This window comes from Pseudophryne corroboree, chromosome 11, assembly GCF_028390025.1.
Source record: "Pseudophryne corroboree isolate aPseCor3 chromosome 11, aPseCor3.hap2, whole genome shotgun sequence".
NCBI classification, from domain to species: domain Eukaryota; kingdom Metazoa; phylum Chordata; class Amphibia; order Anura; family Myobatrachidae; genus Pseudophryne; species Pseudophryne corroboree.
The window spans coordinates 96,867,040-96,886,074 of record NC_086454.1 but is presented as its reverse complement, the minus strand read 5'-3'; the positions used below and the strand labels follow the sequence as shown (position 1 = coordinate 96,886,074).

Below are 19,035 nucleotides of genomic sequence, written 5' to 3'. Positions count from 1 at the left end.
CGATGTTCTAGGAGTAGTTCAGACTCTCCCTCTTCTACAGATTAACAGATTACCCAGCCAGGATTCCCAGACACAAATGCTGGCAGTGGTAACCCACCCCTGCAGTAGCCTAACCCTAAGCCACCCCTTCAGTAGCCTAAACCCTAACCCAACCCTCCAGCAGCCTACCCTAACTGTGCCACTCCTACTGGTGCCTAACCCTCCCCCTAGTACCTAACCATAACTCCAGTACTTACCTTTGGGATCCTGACCATTGGGATGCCGCTGTTGGCATTCTGACCATCCAAAATATCAACTGCCGGGATCCTGCCCACAACCCCTCCCTCCACACTGTCTATGGCTCGACACCTCTGACTATTGAACGCTACGACCCCACTCTAATGCTATCTCTTCTCATGAATGACGTGCGGCATCTTCTAACCATAAATGGGAGGTGACTAAGTGATTTTATGGTTCTTCATCCCTTTACGAACCCGTTTGATGTCCATAACCTTTCTTTTGGAACTCAGATTTTTACAAATTCTACCTGTTCTTCTCGCCAGCTTCTGACTCCCTCCCAGGGACAGTATACCTGGTTTCCCAGCCTTTAAGCCTTGGCCTTTACAGTTAATGCTTACACACCATCTTGGCCAAGTACTCTTCTGTTTCTTCTCCCCTTAATATTTGTATACAACCTACTGTAGGTTGACTTTCAATATACATATGGTCTCTATCCATACATAGATCTATAATCCATAACACCCTGGGCGATCCCCTAAACCTTCACTTTTGGGCCCCATGGCTGAAAACTTTTGCAAAATGGCCTTAGACACTTGTGGACGTTTCCAGACAGGTTGATCATCTCACCTCCCTGCAGACGTGCCTTCTCCTTCTGCTCAGTGATCCCAAAAAGAAACCTGAAGCCAAAATTTTTTAAATTTCTCAGTCGTTCTACAACGTCAGGTGTCGCCCAGGAGGGTAGGCTCAGGTTATGTTTTGACTAGGGCAAAAGAACAAATATTGTCAATCTTATCAAATTATATGATTAGTGCGTTATACTATATTATATATGCAGACATCACCGAGGCATGTTCAGCCCACACCTTGGTGCCTTTAAAGTGTCTAAGTGACCGATACACTGTAGAAAGTTTTGCGCCTTGCTGAATTTCTACTACTATCGGTTATGTACCCAGGAGTAAAAACAGGGGTGTCGTTTTGTGGAACGAAAGAATGTACCGTCATTTTAAGGGGGTAGGGTATCTGCACAAATTTTGGGAGGTATTCTCAATACGAGAGGTGTGCAGTAAGTTTCCGAATGTGCAGTGCATAGGTAGAGTAGACACAATCTGTCTGGTTGTGAACTGTAATCTCTGACTAAGGGGGTGATTCAGACCTGTTCACTGGGCGGTTAACTTTGCTGTCATGCGTTCATATAGTCACTACCCAAGTGTGCGATTGCATATGTACGCCGAGCTACAAAAATCCACTGTATGCAGTCTGTGCGCAGCCCAGGACATACTCCTACAGTGTAATGAGAACAGGCTGATCGGGACCGGAGCGGACGTCAGACATCCTCCCACAAAACACTTGGGAACGCCTGCGTTTTTCCAGACACTCCCAATAAATGCTCAGTTACCACACACAAACGGCCTCTTCCTGTCAATCACCTTGCGAGCGCCTGTGCAAATGAAATTTGCGCACCATCCTGTCGCTGACCAGCGATGCTAGATGTTGTCCGACCCGCGTGCGCATTGCAGTGCATACGCATGCACAGTTATTACCTGATCGCCTGCTGTGTGAAAACGCACAGCAGCGATCAGATCGGAATCGAGCCCTAAAGTTCTTGTGAAATGGCCAGTGGACCCCAGTTGGAGGTGCGCCACCACAGAACTTCAAACGTCAGCGCAGCGAGGCCAAGCTGATAGTGACTGTTTTTGTGGCCAAGACTGGTCATGTAGCCACCGGACCACTTGTGCACTATCACCGAGGACTGGTACGCCAACCAATGCCTGCCGCAAGTGCTGAAAGTCGTTTCCAGGCGCCTGTATATTCCCGAGTATACAGCAGTCAAAGTGCCTTGTAGGTATCATATCAGAATTAAACCCAGCGCGGAGCCTATTTTGGCACTTTTTGGGCCTGGTCACATTCCAAAATCAATATCAGTAATTATATTTTGCTTTTTCCAAAGACATAAAATGGGTAGGAATAATGTGCTAGCTCAAGGCATACATTATGAAAAAATAGATAATCTACCCCATCACGTGAGGGGACTCCTGTGCTTGATGCCAGAATGAAAGAGATCAGGGCATTAGAACCTCTCATCTCTGGGCTTCTTAAGACTTATCCAATAGGGTGTTATTGCCTGATGATCCCCAGAAAGGAACTACTAAGGGAGCATAGTGTTTGAATAACGGGCCTCCCTCTTCCAAATGAGGGTGCTGGAGTGTGTAGGTGCCAAGTTGCGGAGATCAGGCTTGATATTTTCTAGGGATCACAAGACAATCCCCGGATGACTGTAATATCTCCAGGTGCCGAGCACCTGTAGGATCACATGTCCTATAGTTTCAGAGATATTCTGGTAGAGCGCGATGTCATGACGGTAATGTAACAAATGACCCCCAGAATTGCGTCTGGTCTCCAACTACTGACCTCACAGAAGAGAATGTCGGAAATGGACCACACAGATTCCAAAGAGCAGTCTGAAAGTCCGGTTTCATTCGCTACCATACGAAGGAAGTCCTATAGAAGAACAAGGAGTGTGAGACAGACATGTAGATCTACTAATATGTTACTTGCTTCTTTTCTGTAATGGGCTCAGACATTACAAGCTTTATCTTGTTTTGATTCTACAATTGTCATGATATTGTATATTATATTTCCTATACCTAACTGCTCACTAAGGAGCCAGCTCTCAGTCGTGCGCAAAGGGGCTGTAGCCGTAGAAGCCCGATTTATTACCTTATACCAATGTATCTGTTCAACAAATGTGGGGGTTTGTGCATGTGTACTTCTGCCCATTAAATTCATGCCAGCCGTCACAATTAGCACCATTAGTATCTGTATAAGCTCTATGCTGGGTGTAAGAGATCCTTTAGAAACAGGTTTCCCTTCCCCGTATGCACGACTCTTAAGGCGCATACACACTGGGCGATGGTAGCGATATAATCGACCATCGATATTACCGATGGTCGATATTTTCACTAATGATTTATAGCCTACACACTGGACGATACTGATGGCCAATTTGGATGATAGGAGAGTACAGCCATCGATATCGTCCAAATTGACTGGCATGTTTTAACGTGAATGATTGTGGGCACGCGCATCGTTCATCATTGTAGCATACACACTGAAAGATATGAACGATTTATCGTTCACATCTTACAAGGTATCGCCCAGTGTGTAGGCCCCTGTAGGGAGCTTTAGGTTGTGAATTCGCTTAGCTACTGCCCAGTTCACGCCCCAAAGCTCCCTTTATACGGAAAGACAGGTCCGTCCAGCTCAGAACAGGACTGGCATAGGCAAAGTCTCTTCTGCACCTGCGCTGTATGCAAAGACTCGCCAATTGCTTCTGTGAGGAGAAATCCATGCTACTCAAAGCCAGCCTCTAACTCATTTATGACAGAGGCTTGATATCTGTATTTGTATTGATAAGGGAGGTGAAAGGGGCTTACTGTTGACTTATAACCTGGAAAACCTGAAGAATCAACAAAATAAACTTTATTTAAAAAGAACAGAGAGTGAGATTTATAGTTGTTGTATTGACTTGGACAATTGTGTTACTCGGTTTTCTCACCTTATTGTCTTTGGTCGTCTTGACATATTCCGGAGATTGCCGAGTCTCCTCCTGCAGCTTGAGGTATTTTGGACAAGGAAGTACTGGAAACTTCAGGAGCTGAGATACAATCACACATGAAATAAGTGTCAGTGGCCTCCAGCTTCTCACAAACAGTCACATGCACACCGTCCCTCACCCGCTCCTCTGCGTCTGGCACAGTATGCACTGGGATTGGCTGCCATGTGATGTTTGGCTGGAAGACCTGGGATCCCGCTGGTGGGTATAGACCCGCCAAATTCGCCTCGGCACTCATCAGGGTGCGGTCCACATCTGTGCTCCTTACGTAGATCTAATCAAGAGCAAACAAAAAAAAGAGGCCATGATGCTGTGCGCTGAGGTTGTGCTTTCATAAAAGAGAGAAGATCCTAACACAGGTTCTCAAACGCAGTCCTCAGGACCCCACACAGTTCATGGTTTCCAGGTCACCTGTGGATTTTTAAAATGTGACAATTGGTGATACACAGTGCACCTGCCGGGTAACCTGGAAAACGTGAACCGTGTGGGGTCCTGAGGACAGAGTTTGAGAACCACTGGGACACTAGAAGGATTGCTGTACGCAGACTTGCAAAGTAATTTACAAAAACAAAAGAGCTGCATTTGGTTATATGAATCCACTATATAACCCCGACTGTGTTCAAAATGGAGACAGGTACATAATGTAAACACCTAATTTTAAGCCTAACAGTAATATTTCTATTGCTGACATTTTATTGTGTTGACAAGCAGAGTGTTGACATTTTTGACATTCGACAATACGGTGTTGTCACAATTGTGGCTGTGGACATCACGATTATTTCCCGTCCAGTTTTATACTCATATCCCCCATATTTTAGACTGTTCCCAACAATATACCAAATAGAGGTGTCCCTCCCCTAGAACTGCCCACCTCACTAGAAGCAGGGGCATTGGACAGAGAAACTACCCAAGGCAACTGGATGGAGTCACCTATTTGGTGAGTACAAAGTGCACATGTGCTTCATCGTCAACATGTGCAACAACTGTAAGGCTACATGCACAAATAGTGACGGTAAGGACCAGGTACCAGAGGGCTATTCAGACGCGAGTGTATGAATGTCACAACGTCGTGTTATCCATTTGTCCTGCACCATGGAACATTTCAGCCCTCTGATGTCACTGACTCCTAGCAACTTGTAAAGACGTCAGATGCAGATTATAATATAATAGTATAAAGCTTACAGATATGGAGTACGATTATGTTGAAGCCTAAAGGGAAAACGTACCTCATGCCTATCATATGACTCATTAAGGAATCCTTTGTAACGGTCACGCAGCGCTTGTCCCAGATCCCAGTGCTGCTTCATCCCAATCTAAACAGAGAGAACATTCAGACTCAGACTCTGTGCATCAATTAGGATGTTGATTACAGAACAAAGCAAACCAAATATCATGTACAAAGCAAGTACAGAGGCAAATATATAGCTAGTTACATGATAATATGATGAATGGGCGTATGTTTTCTTTCAGCGACTAGGGAATTACAGGTCCTTGAACCCTGCTCAGCCTTCATTGACGTTAAAGAAATAAAAGCAGATTCTGCAGTAACATTGGTGGCCAGAAGGTGGAGATATAGTGCTCTCTCACTCGACCATAACACTAGAGATGGATTACCTATAAGGCAACTGAGGTGGTTGCCCAGGGCCCCCCTTCACATTGGGGTACCCCCACACATAGCTACATCACCAGCGTGGGGGGCACTGTTGTATAATGAGAACTGGGGTTTCTGTGTGGCATAATGTGAACTGGTGGCAATACAGTGTGGTTGACATTTGTGGTGCTGGGAGAATTTACATATTATACTTATTAATAACATTGCCAGCATATCTTACCAAAAACATTTTTGTGGGGTTATCCTGGCGCCCCCACAAACATGAATCTGGCCCTCCCCAACATCCTTATGCTGGGTATACACTGGTAGATATATTGGCCAATCAGTTGGTTGTCCAATATATCTTTTGCTGATCTACAGGTGTGTACAAGCAATATGTCTGTGAAAGACGTTCACATATATTCTCCCTCTGAGACGGAACCATAGATTCATTTGAAGAACAAGAGAAGGTATTTTCTATTACATGGAAGTTGGTGCTCTACACAATACAATTATTAGGTAAACGTACCAGGCAGAGACCCAAGTTGTGCCCTGTGCACAATAACATGAATAGTGCAGTCAGGGAACACTCCCCTTCTACACGCTCGAGAAACCATAGCCCTTAATTGGAAACCGCCAGCATTGCCAAGCGGTGCACAATGAGGAAAGGTGGTTATACAATACCTAACACATAACAAATGACATTACATAAAAGAGGTTGCCCTGCAAGATATGGAAAACCTAGGGGTAGATTTACCAAAGCTTCTACAGATGAAAAGGGAGATGTTGCCCATAGCAACAAATCATATTCTAACATGAGAAATGATAGCTAGAATCTGAGTGGTTGCTATGGGCAACGCCACAGCTTTTCATTTTTAGAAGCTTTAGTAAATCTACTCCCTAGAGCAGCTTGACTTCTGAACCTTCATACAGTGTGATATCCAGGGCTGTGGGTGGAGTCGGTAGAAATATTCAGACTCCAGCTTCAAAATAAAAACTTAAAATCTATATATTAATTCTCCAAAGCTTTTCCTCAATCAACCATGTTAGCACATAGCACCCAAGCGTGATTACTGTAATATGCACAGGACACAGTAACAAGAGAGAGAGAGAGAGAAAAAACAGAAGAAGAGACAAAAGAGGGGGAGAGAGAAAAAAATAAAATAAAAATAAAATAGGTCTGAGAGACCTGGGTATAAAAAGTTGTGGGGGTTTTAACACCAGTAATTGTATTAGCAAATGTACTATGATTCATCATTACCCATTTTCAAAGACACTTGCCTCGTACACTCTGATGCGTCTCTGAACACATGAGCCTGATCATCAGCGGCGGCTCCTACCTCTAAGGAGGAGGGAGTCTGCCACGGGCCAGGTCCCATGGAGAGGAGAGAACCGCTGCTGCCGCTGACCGGGTCCCGAGGAGGGGAGAAAGCCGCTGCTACAGCGGGCTGGGTCCCGGGGAAAGGAGAGAGACGCTGCTGCCTGCTGGATCCCAGGTCCACACATGTACAGTCAAGCAGCAGCTTGACTGCGCATGTGCAAACCCCCCGGTTTCTAAGGACATTGTATCGGCTGCAGTCCATAAAAGCCTGAGTTTGCGCATGTGCAGTCAAAGCCACCGCTTGACAGCGCATGTGCTGATCAATACCAGGCAATCGCAGCCAGGTCTGCCAGTCCTGGAGGGAGGAGACACCTCCCAAAGGGACTGCCTATACTGAGGTTGACTGGCAGATAGGACTTCTAATAGAAGTCATCACTGTTAGTCACTGTGTAGCCAGTGCAGTCACAGACTGCAAATGGCTCACTCCCTGTAGTAGCAAATTTTACTGGGTAGGGGGGGCTGCAGTTCTGCAGCCCATAGGTAAAACTCGCCACTGCTGATCATTATCTTGCACAGCAAAGAACGCTAAACAGCAGGAGGAGAAAGCCAATAACGTGATGTTAATAATACTACTAAAGAACAGAGAAAGTACACCAGTATTTGTTCTCTATTCTGAAAGCAATAAAGTTTTGGTCACAAACAGAAAAAAAATAGCTCCTAATTTGTTATTGTTAATATATTCATTTGCAATTTGTGAAGGAATTGGACAGTAGTAAAAGAGGGGTCAGAGGTGAAGGTTCAGCTTACTGACTCCACATCCCTAGTGATAGCAATATAACATAATTTGGTTTTCACATTCAGCATAGGACCATCTGTGTGTGCTGATGGTAATCTTGTAGAAGGATACAGCTGCAGGTGTCTTATTTTGTCATTAATTTTTAATTAATTTATTACACATTCATCCCTGTAGTATATTTTATTTTATAGTGCCTTTAATATACATGTATATAGGACCACATTCAATTAGATGGTGTAATTTACCGTGCCGGGAACAAGTGAATATAACCAAGTGAATGGAGTTTGGCAGGGATTACGTATAATATAGGAGAGCTATCATTATTTTTTTAGTACATTCTAGAAAATGATTGGTAGAATCTAGTTGCTAAGGGAAACATTCCACTTTTCCTTTTTAGAAGTATCTGCTTATTGCAGCAAAATTGGGACATTTACAGCCATCACGGATTGTAATGAGATATTATATAAAATATTATATATATATATATATATATATATATATATATATATATATATATATATATATATATATATATATATATATATATATATATATATATATATATATATAAGAAAAGAAAGGACCGGCACTCCTCCTCCCGGACTTAATGCTTGGGTGCCCTCCCAAGTAAATTTGGATAAAAGGTAACAAAGCAGGCGGCACTCCAAGACTGTTGTAGATTCAAGTGTTTTGTGTGTAATACACTTGAATCTACAACAGTCTTGGAGTGCCGCCTGCTTTGTTACCTTTTATCCAAATTTACTTGGGAGGGCACCCAAGCATTAAGTCCGGGAGGAGGAGTGCCGGTCCTTTCTTTTCTTCTATGGCATTTGGTGATATTGGCAGCTTGGCTCTCAATACCCCATCCCGGGTCAGGGCACCCTCAAATAGACATTAAAGCATACCTTTGCTTGATGAGTAATTCCTCTGGCCAGGAGTGAGCATCATTTGCACAGCAGCACAGCACTTTTTTGCACCAGCACTTTGCACCAGCACTTTTGCACTAAGGACTTATGGAGTCGGTGGTTATGGATGATTCCCCGGGCTGCAGAGGGATGTACTCCACGCTGGGAGAGTCCTTTAGCTACACGGATGATGACGCGGAGCGGCTCCGGTTCAAAGAACAACTGGACCCCCATGGCACCGCTGGTGGTATTGAGGACTTATACCATCAGCTTCTCAAATTAAAACGAAAAGAAATAGATTTCCTACTGCATGGGATCTCTTTGTCGGAATATCACAGACAAAAAATGATCCCCCGGGGCTTTCGTGTCAGGAACGTTCCCACAATAGGCAGACACAGCCCGGACTTTTGCAGAAAATGGGTAGGGATCTTAAATAAATGCAGTTTAGATCTCATGCTACTTGTTGTGGAAGAAGCAGGCAAGGAGCTTAGTGGGACACGAGACAAGATACAGGCCATGGAGACCGTGCATAAATCAGTGTTACAGAGTGATACAAACAAGGAATGGCTTACCAAGTTGCAGCATCAGATAGACCGATACAAGGGAGATCTGGTTAAATTCAAGAGGAATAAACAGCATACGGTGAAGGAGGACTACGATACCAATCTGGTATACCGATGGCTGATGGGAGAGAATACACCAGCTTCGGGCGCATACAATCGCAGAAGCAGACACAGCTGGCGTAAGAGAAGAGAAATGCAACAGAGTACAGCCGGCACCTCTAACAGTGACAGCGAATTCGGCCCCTGTGATTCCGAGGGACCCGTGCGGGAACCTAGTATCCCTTTAGGGACCCCAACAGCACCTCAAGCAGAAAAAGGACGAAGAGGCAGGCCACCCGTAGGGGCGGCCAATGCACGCGGAACCAGAGGCACTTCGGCAAACAAGAAACGTTGATATATAACCTTTCCAAAAGAACACTATCTGAAGCTGAACAGGGTGTTTTGGAAAAGGGCCTTTCATTTGTTCCCACTAGCACCTTTAATGACTTCAGATGGCACATTGAGTTACACCACTATGCACGTAAACTCAGACGCCAGGAGTTCTTTCAAAACTCACCAGGAAATGAACCTTCACCGTCTAGCTTGGATCATTTACATAAAAACTTCTTGAATAAACGGGCAGCATCCACCTTTGACCCCACGTCCACCAATGCTTCCATTAAAGCTTTTACCAGGTTACTGGACGATTCTGTTCACAAATATAATAATGCAGGGGCCACTGTCCCCATACATTATAATTTATCCAAAGCGGAAAAAGCAGCACTAAAGCAATTGAGTAACTATAGGGACATAGTCATCCGTCACGCGGACAAGGGGGGAGGGGTGGTGGTTCTGGACCTGGACTATTATGTGGAAGAGATACAGAGCCAATTGGCAGATACTGAGGTATATGAGGAGCTGTCCCGCGATCCTACTCTTGAATACCAGAAAGCACTGAAGAGCACTTTGGATACAGCTAAAGAAAATGGGAAATTAACCACTAAACTGCACAAGGCACTTTTTCAGGAACACCCTTTAGTGCCGGTATTCTTCACGGTTCCCAAACTACATAAAAATCAACAAGCTCCACCAGGTAGACCTATCATTGCTGCCAGAGAATCAATTTTCCAGCCTGTATCAGTTTTCCTGGACAGTATACTGCAACCTCTGGTCTTAAAGCACAAGCACTTTATAAAAGATACCACAAGTTTCCTCAACCGACTAAGGGGGATACAACAGATACCGAAGGGTACCCTCATGTGTGTGGTAGATGTAGTTAGTCTCTACACAAACATCCCACATGAGGCAGGACTATCGGCGATGGAGTCATTTTTGAAAAACGAAGACATGAAAACGTTAGACATCCCGCTATTCATGGATCTCCTCCGGATGACCTTGGAAAAGAACTATTTTCTGTTCAACGGCAGATTCTACCGTCAGAAGACGGGGTGTGCGATGGGGAGCAATGTTTCCCCATCGTTTGCCAACGTCTTTATGTTCGAGGAGGAAGACAAGGTGTTTTTTCAGGATGAGACAATCTCTCAACATGTGTTGTTTTTTTCGCGTTACATAGATGACCTGTTCCTACTGTGGACAGGGGGCGTGGAAAGATTTGAACAACTAATGCACACCACTAACTCCAGACCATCAGGGGTTAAAATAAGATTTTACTTACCGATAAATCTATTTCTCGTAGTCCGTAGTGGATGCTGGGACTCCGTAAGGACCATGGGGAATAGCGGCTCCGCAGGAGACAGGGCACAAAATAAAAGCTTGAGATATCAGGTGGTGTGCACTGGCTCCTCCCCCTATGACCCTCCTCCAAGCCAGTTAGGATACTGTGCCCGGACGAGCGTACATAATAAGGAAGGATATTGAATCCCGGGTAAGACTCATACCAGCCACACCAATCACACCGTACAACTCGTGATCTGAACCCAGTTAACAGTATGATAAATTTAAAGGAGCCTCTGAAAAGATGGCTCAACAATAATAACCCGAATTTTTTGTAACAATAACTATATACAAGTATTGCAGACAATCCGCACTAGGGATGGGCGCCCAGCATCCACTACTGACTACGAGAAATAGATTTATCGGTAAGTAAAATCTTATTTTCTCTAACGTCCTAAGTGGATGCTGGGACTCCGTAAGGACCATGGGGATTATACCAAAGCTCCCAAACGGGCGGGAGAGTGCGGATGACTCTGCAGCACCGAATGAGAGAACTCCAGGTCCTCCTCAGCCAGGGTATCAAATTTGTAGAATTTAGCAAACGTGTTTGCCCCTGACCAAGTAGCTGCTCGGCAAAGTTGTAAAGCCGAGACCCCTCGGGCAGCCGCCCAAGATGAGCCCACTTTCCTTGTGGAATGGGCTTTTACAGATTTTGGCTGTGGCAATCCTGCCACGGAATGTGCAAGCTGAATTGTACTACAAATCCAACGAGCAATCGTCTGCTTTGAAGCAGGAGCACCCAGCTTGTTGGGTGCATACAGGATAAACAGCGAGTCAGTTTTCCTGACTCCAGCCGTCCTGGAAACATATATTTTCAAGGCCCTGACAACGTCCAGCAACTTAGAGTCCTCTAAGTCCCTAGTAGCCGCAGGTACCACAATAGGTTGGTTCATGTGAAATGCAGAAACCACCTTAGGTAGAAATTGAGGACGAGTCCTCAATTCCGCCCTGTCAGAATGAAAATTTAGGTAAGGGCTTTTACATGATAAAGCCGCCAATTCTGACACACGCCTAGCTGAAGCCAAGGCCAACAGCATCGACACCTTCCACGTGAGATATTTTAAATCTACCGTAGACAATGGTTCAAACCAGTGTGATTTTAGAAATCTCAACACAACATTGAGATCCCAAGGTGCCACTGGAGGCACAAAAGGAGGCTGTATGTGCAGCACCCCTTTCACAAATGTCTGAACTTCAGGTACTGAAGCCAGTTCTTTCTGGAAGAATATCGACAGGGCCGAAATTTGAACCTTAATGGACCCTAATTTTAGGCCCATAGACAGTCCTGTTTGCAGGAAATGCAAGAAACGACCCAGTTGAAATTCCTGTGTAGGGGCCTTCTTGGCCTCACACCACGCAACATATTTACGCCAAATGCGGTGATAATGTTTTGCGGTTACTTCCTTTCTGGCTTTTACCAGAGTAGGGATGACTTCTTCTGGAATGCCCTTGTCCTTCAGGATCCGGCGTTCAACCGCCATGCCGTCAAACGCAGCCGCGGTAAGTCTTGGAACAGACAAGGCCCCTGCAGTAGCAGGTCCTGTCTTAGAGGTAGAGGCCACGGTTCGTCCGTGAGCATCTCTTGAAGTTCCGGGTACCAAGACCTTCTTGGCCAATCCGGAACCACGAGTATAGTTCTTACTCCTCTCCTTCTTATGATTCTCAATACTTTCGGTATGAGGGGCAGAGGAGGGAATACATACACTGACTGGTACACCCACGGCGTTACCAGAGCGTCCACTGCTATTGCCTGAGGGTCCCTTGACCTGGCGCAATATCTGTCCAGTTTTTTGTTTAGACGTGACGCCATCATGTCCACCTTTGGTCTTTCCCAACGGTTTACAATTTGGTGGAAGACTTCTGGGTGAAGTCCCCACTCTCCCGGGTGAAGGTCGTGTCTGCTGAGGAAGTCTGCTTCCCAGTTGTCCACTCCCGGAATGAACACTGCTGACAGTGCTATCACATGATTTTCCGCCCAGCGAAGAATCCTTGCAGTTTCTGCCATTGCCCTCCTGCTTCTCGTGCCGCCCTGTCTGTTTATGTGGGCGACTGACGTGATGTTGTCCGACTGGATCAACACCGCCTGACCCTGAAGCAGAGGTTTTGCTTGAATTAAGGCATTGTAAATGGCCCTTAGTTCTAGTATGTTTATATGAAGAGATGTTTCCATGCTTGACCACAAGCCCTGGAAATTCCTTCCCTGTGTGACTGCTCCCCAGCCTCTCAGGCTGGCATCCGTGGTTACCAGGATCCAATCCTGAATGCCAAATCTGCGGCCCTCTAGTAGATGAGCCCTCTGAAGCCACCACAGGAGAGACACCCTTGTCCTTGGCGACAGGGTTATCCGTTGATGCATCTGAAGATGCGATCCGGACCATTTTCCCAGTAGATCCCACTGAAAAGTTCTTGCATGGAATCTTCCGAATGGAATCGCTTCGTAAGAAGCCACCATTTTTCCCAGGACCCTTGTGCACTGATGCACTGAGACCTGTCCTGGTTTTAGGAGGTTCCTGACTAGCTCGGATAACTCCCTGGCCTTCTCCTCCGGGAGAAACACCTTCTTCTGGACTGTGTCCAGAATCATTCCTAAGAACAGTAGACGTGTCGTTGGAATCAGCTGCGATTTTGGAATATTTAGAATCCATCCGTGCTGACTTAGCACTACCTGAGATAGTGCCACTCCGACTTCTAACTGTTCCTTGGTTCTTGCCCTTATCAGGAGATCGTCCAAGTAAGGGATAATTAAGATGCCTTTTCTTCGTAGAAGAATCATCATTTCGGCCATTACCTTGGTAAAGACCCGAGGCGCCGTGGACAATCCAAACGGCAGCGTCTGAAACTGATAATGACAGTTTTGTACTACAAACCTGAGGTACCCTTGGTGAGAAGGATATATTGGGACGTGGAGATAAGCATCCTTGATGTCCAGCGACACCATATAGTCCCCCTCTTCCAGGTTCGCTATCACCGCTCTGAGTGACTCCATCTTGAAATTGAACCTTTTTATGTAAGTGTTCAAAGATTTTAGATTTAATATTGGTCTCACCGAGCCGTCCGGCTTCGGTACCACAAATAGTGTGGAATAATACCCCTTCCCCTGTTGTAAGAGGGGTACCTTGATTATCACCTGCTGGGAGTACAGCTTGTGAATGGCTTCCAGAACTGCCTCCCTGTCGGAGGGAGACTTTGGTAAAGCAGACTTCAGGAACCGATGAGGAGGAAACGCCTCGAATTCCAGTTTGTACCCCTGTGATACTACCTGTAGAATCCAGGGATCCACTTGCGAGTGAGCCCACTGCGCGTTGAAATACTTGAGACGGGCCCCCACCGTGTCTGAGTCTGCTTGTAAAGCCCCAGCGTCATGCTGAAGACTTGGCAGAAGCAGGGGAGGGCTTCTGCTCCTGGGAAGCGGCTGCATGGTGCTGCCTTTTTCCTCTTCCTCTGCCCTTGGGCAGAAAAGAGTGACCTTTTGCTCGCTTGTACTTATGGGAACGAAAGGACTGAGTTTGAAAAGACTGTGTCTTTTTCTGTTGATGTGAAGTAACCTGGGGTAAAAAGGTGGATTTTCCAGCCGTTGCCGTGGCCACCAGGTCTGTTAGACCAGCCCCAAATAACTCCTCCCCCTTATACGGCAATACTTCCATGTGCCGTTTGGAATCTGCGTCCCCTGACCACTGTCTGGTCCATAATGCTCTTCTGGCAGAGATGGGCATTGCGCTTACTCTTGATGCCAGGGTACAAATATCCCTCTGCGCATCACGCATATATAGCAATGCATCCTTTAAATGTTCTATAGTTAACAGAATATTGTCCCTATCCAGGGTGTCAATATTCTCAGTCAGGGAATCCGCCCATGCGACTCCAGCACTGCACATCCAGGCTGATGCGATTGCTGGTCGCAGTATAACACCAGTATGTGTGTATATACTTTTCAGGATATTTTCCAGCCTCCTATCAGCTGGTTCTTTGAGGGTGGCCGTATCAGGGGACGGTAACGCTACTTGTTTAGATAAACGTGTGAGCGCCTTATCTACCCTAGGGGGTGTTTCCCACCGTGCCCTAACCTCTGGCGGGAAAGGGTATAGTGCTAATAACTTATTAGAAATTAGCTGTTTTTTATCGGGGGAAACCCACGCTTTATCACACACCTCATTTATTTCCTCAGACTCAGGAAAAACTATTGGCAGTTTTTTCACACCCCACATAATACCCGCCTTTGAGGTATTTGTAGTGTCAGAAAGGTTCAATGCCTCTTTCATTGCCGTGATCATGTAACGTGTGGCCCTACTGGACATTACGTTTGTCTCGTCACCGTCGACACTAGATTCAGTATCTGTATCTGGATCCGTGTCGACCCACTGAGGTAGCGGCCGTTTTAGGGCCCCTGAGGGTGTCTGAGACGCCTGAACAGGCACTAATTGATTTGCCGGCTTTCTCATGTCGTCAACAGTTTTTTGTAAATTGCTGACATTATCACTTAATTGCTTAAACACAATCATCCAGTCAGGTGTCGACTCCCTAGGGGGTGACATCACTAACACAGGCAACTGCTCCGCCTCCACCTCATTTTCCTCCTCATACATGTCGACACACGCGTACCGACACACAGCACACACACCGGGAATGCTCTGATAGAGGACAGGACCCTACTTAGCCCTTTGGAGAGACAGAGGGAGAGTCTGCCAGCACACACCCAGCGCTATATATATACACAGGGATAACCTTATATAAGTGTTAATCCCTTATAGCTGCTGTTAATCTAGTTATTTGCTGCCAAAATGCCCCCCCTTCTCTTTTTTACCCTGAATCAGATGCAGTACTGCAGGGGAGAATCAGGGAGCCGTCCTTCCAGCGGAGCTGTGAGGGAATAATGGCGCCAGTGTGCTGAGGAGATAGGCCCCGCCCCTTCACGACGTCCTTAACTCCCGCTTTTTTGTGTAAAATGGCAGGGGAAAAAATACATCCATATAGCCCTGGAGCTATATGTGATGTATTCCTTTTGCCAGCTAAGGTATATGTGTGTTATATTGCGTCTCAGGGCGCTCCCCCCCAGCGCCCTGCACCCTCAGTGACCGGAGTGTGAAGTGTGCTGAGAGCAATGGCGCACAGCTGCGGTGCTGTGCGCTACCTTAGTCTTGAAGACAGGATGTCTTCTGCCGCCGCTTTCACCGGACCTTCGTCTCTTCTGGCTCTGTAAGGGGGACGGCGGCGCGGCTCCGGTGACCCATCCAGGCTGAACCTGTGATCGTCCCTCTGGAGCTAACGTCCAGTAGCCTAAGAAGCCCAATCCACTCTGCACTCAGGTGAGTTCGCTTCTTCTCCCCTTAGTCCCACGATGCAGTGAGCCTGTTGCCAGCAGGACTCACTGAAAATAAAAAGACCTAACTAAACTTTTATTCTAAGCAGCTCTGGAGAGCTACCTAGTTTGCACCCTTCTCGGCCAGGCACAAAAATCTAACTGGCTTGGAGGAGGGTCATAGGGGGAGGAGCCAGTGCACACCACCTGATATCTCAAGCTTTTATTTTGTGCCCTGTCTCCTGCGGAGCCGCTATTCCCCATGGTCCTTACGGAGTCCCAGCATCCACTTAGGACGTTAGAGAAATACACCTATCAGACCAGTATCAATTCAACACATTACTTGGATGTGCAGATTACAATTGAAGATGGGACTTTACACACAGGAGTATATACCAAACCCACAGACAGGAATACCCTGTTGAGGGCTAACAGTCATCATCCTAAAGCCCTCAAAATGGGCCTTCCACGCTCACAGATGATAAGGGTTTCGCGTCTGATTAGCGACCGTGACAAGTTGGAGAGGGAATTGGACAAGTTGATCATGAAATTTACAGAGCGAGGGTATGACCGCCCACTATTGATCAAACAGAAACAGGAAGTAATGCAGTTATCTAGGGAATCTCTCTTGTATCCCAGTGACCGTCCAAAGAAGTCAGTCATACCTTTTATCTCCAGGTTTAACACCACCAGTCCGGTCGTACAGAGGGCATCGAGAGCTTTATGGCCCATTATAGCTTCTGACCAATCACTACCAACTTTCAGGGGGACACGGCCAATGATGTGCTTTTCAAAGGGGCAAAAGCATCAAGGATGCGATAGTCCATTCTGACATCACTGGGTTCCAGGACATGAGACATCAAAAACAGACCCCTGGAATGTTCCTGGGCAGACCACCTGGATGTTATAAGTGCATCAAGTGTACTACCTGCGAAAATATGATTACAGGTTCCAACTTCACCAACCCTCAGCGGGAGAAGACCTACAGGATTAATTTTGTACTTACCTGTACTACGACCCATATAGTGTATCTTATAAAATGCCCTTGCGGACTCAACTATGTGGGCAAATCAATCAGAACGCTAAGAGAGAGGATGGCTCTCCATCGCTCGGCCATCAAGCAGGCTCTGGCGGGTAAGGAGTCAGAGCAACCGGTAGCAAGGCACTTTGCGGCAGCCCATCACACCATGAATGATCTGCGACATATGATCATCGATCATGTCCCCAAACACATTAGAGGAGGGGACAGAGATGGTAGCCTCTTACGTTTAGAGACCAAATGGATTTTCGAGTTAAACTCCACCAGCCCTCATGGACTGAACGAAAAACTGAGCTGGAACATCTTCAAATAAGACATCAGATGTCTAGAATAATTGACTCTAATATACAGTGCCAATACATTCGATAGTAGTACAGAATAAGATAATTTTGAGTATAGTATGTCGCACTTTAATTAATAATTGTTTCTCCTTGCTTTGATGAAGGTAGTACCTGAGGGTTTCCATTCAATACTAGCCAGGACATTATCCAGTTGGGAACAGGATAGACTTCCATCACCGATGTTTATAACATTAGTTACTGATGCTTATAACATCGGTCTCTACTTTTCGGTTGTCTACGTGTAACACACTGGGTATTCCTTAATAAAGGGTCTGATCCCAGAGGGCAGACAGGGGTCTTTATGCCACCCTCTCCAATTTTTTAAGTACTCCTTATTTTTCTGTTTATATGCACCATCTCAGTGCGGGTGCTCCTGCAGATACCACCTTGATCTAACCTATTGCATTTGTATATTTCTTTAATTTTAGTGGTTTTATTTCTTTAGTTTGGTGCAGGGTTCTGTAATGTTAACATTATGGCACTATTTGTTTTCTTTTACCAGCGCCGCAGCCCGGCCGCTTCCAGCGTCGGGTAACCTGGACAACGACGTATGCACGGAGGCGCACTGTGCATGACGTCATCATTCAGAGACGGACGGAGCGACGCACTGCAAACGGCCGGGCGGGCGTGAACGGGACACCTGGCGGGCTTTCTTCTCCTACATAAGGTATGAATTTTATCACATTTGTTTATTGTTCACCTTGACAAAGGGGCGCTTGGACCCCGAAACGTCAGGATTATGTTTTGTGTGTAATACACTTGAATCTACAACAGTCTTGGAGTGCCGCCTGCTTTGTTACCTTATATATATATATATATATATATATATATATATATATATATATATATATATATATACACACACACACACACACACACACACACACACACACACACACAGCCCAGCTCCTTATGCTGAGCATACACGTTAAAATTATCTTGCTGATCTGCCCAATATCAGTGGATTGGCCAGATAATTGCAGCTTGTATGTGGGCGACCGATCCAGTAATACCATCAGTCAGGCATGCCGGATCGCCTAGCATGTCCATTCGATTCAATATTTTTAAAAGTGTCACGTCGCCCACATCAGACAGTGTATGCCCTACCACGGCCAACCAACGGACATTCCCCTCTTCCTTCACATGGGAAGGAACGGGGAAAATGTCTCCTCCCCGAGGGTGGAGCACCGATATTATGTGACATACACTGTGAGAGATCACACATGGGAAGGAACGGGGAAATTTATCCTCCCCGGTGGTGGAGCGCCGATATCTCAGCCAGTACACTGTGCGAGATCACACAGTGTAGGTCCTGGATATCGGCAGATAAAATGCCTATCAGTCTGACAGGCTTTTTATCTGCCTGCGTATTCCGGCATTAGCCATCTACCGGTGATGAGCAGATATCGTGTATCAAGTATACTGTGGTTATTCTTAATTAGCTTTAAGGTGGTTATACCTTAAAGCTCATCAATACCCCAGTCACATTAGACAAATAACCCGGTATCGACCAGGTATTTTTCCGGGTCCACGCGGGTCGCTGTGCAGTGTGAACAGGTCACTGCCGAATTCCCGGGTCGCCTGACCCGCTAATTCAACTCGGGTTATAAGAAGGATTATTCCTGGGTTATTACTGGG

At 46.0% G+C, this 19,035-nt stretch overlaps 1 protein-coding gene across 1 annotated transcript in view; it reads right to left on the bottom strand.

The window, feature by feature from the left end:
- The window catches only part of ACP2 (acid phosphatase 2, lysosomal), a 68,058-nt gene that overhangs the window by 16,080 nt on the left and 32,943 nt on the right, over positions 1 to 19,035 (bottom strand). Inside the window, exons 3-7 of the mRNA XM_063944638.1 lie at positions 5,059 to 5,145; positions 3,954 to 4,106; positions 3,776 to 3,874; positions 2,629 to 2,718; positions 847 to 979 (exon numbers count right to left, since the gene is read on the bottom strand). Coding sequence (XP_063800708.1) covers positions 847 to 979; positions 2,629 to 2,718; positions 3,776 to 3,874; positions 3,954 to 4,106; positions 5,059 to 5,145 — 562 coding nt within the window. The remainder of the gene's footprint in view (positions 1 to 846; positions 980 to 2,628; positions 2,719 to 3,775; positions 3,875 to 3,953; positions 4,107 to 5,058; positions 5,146 to 19,035) is intronic.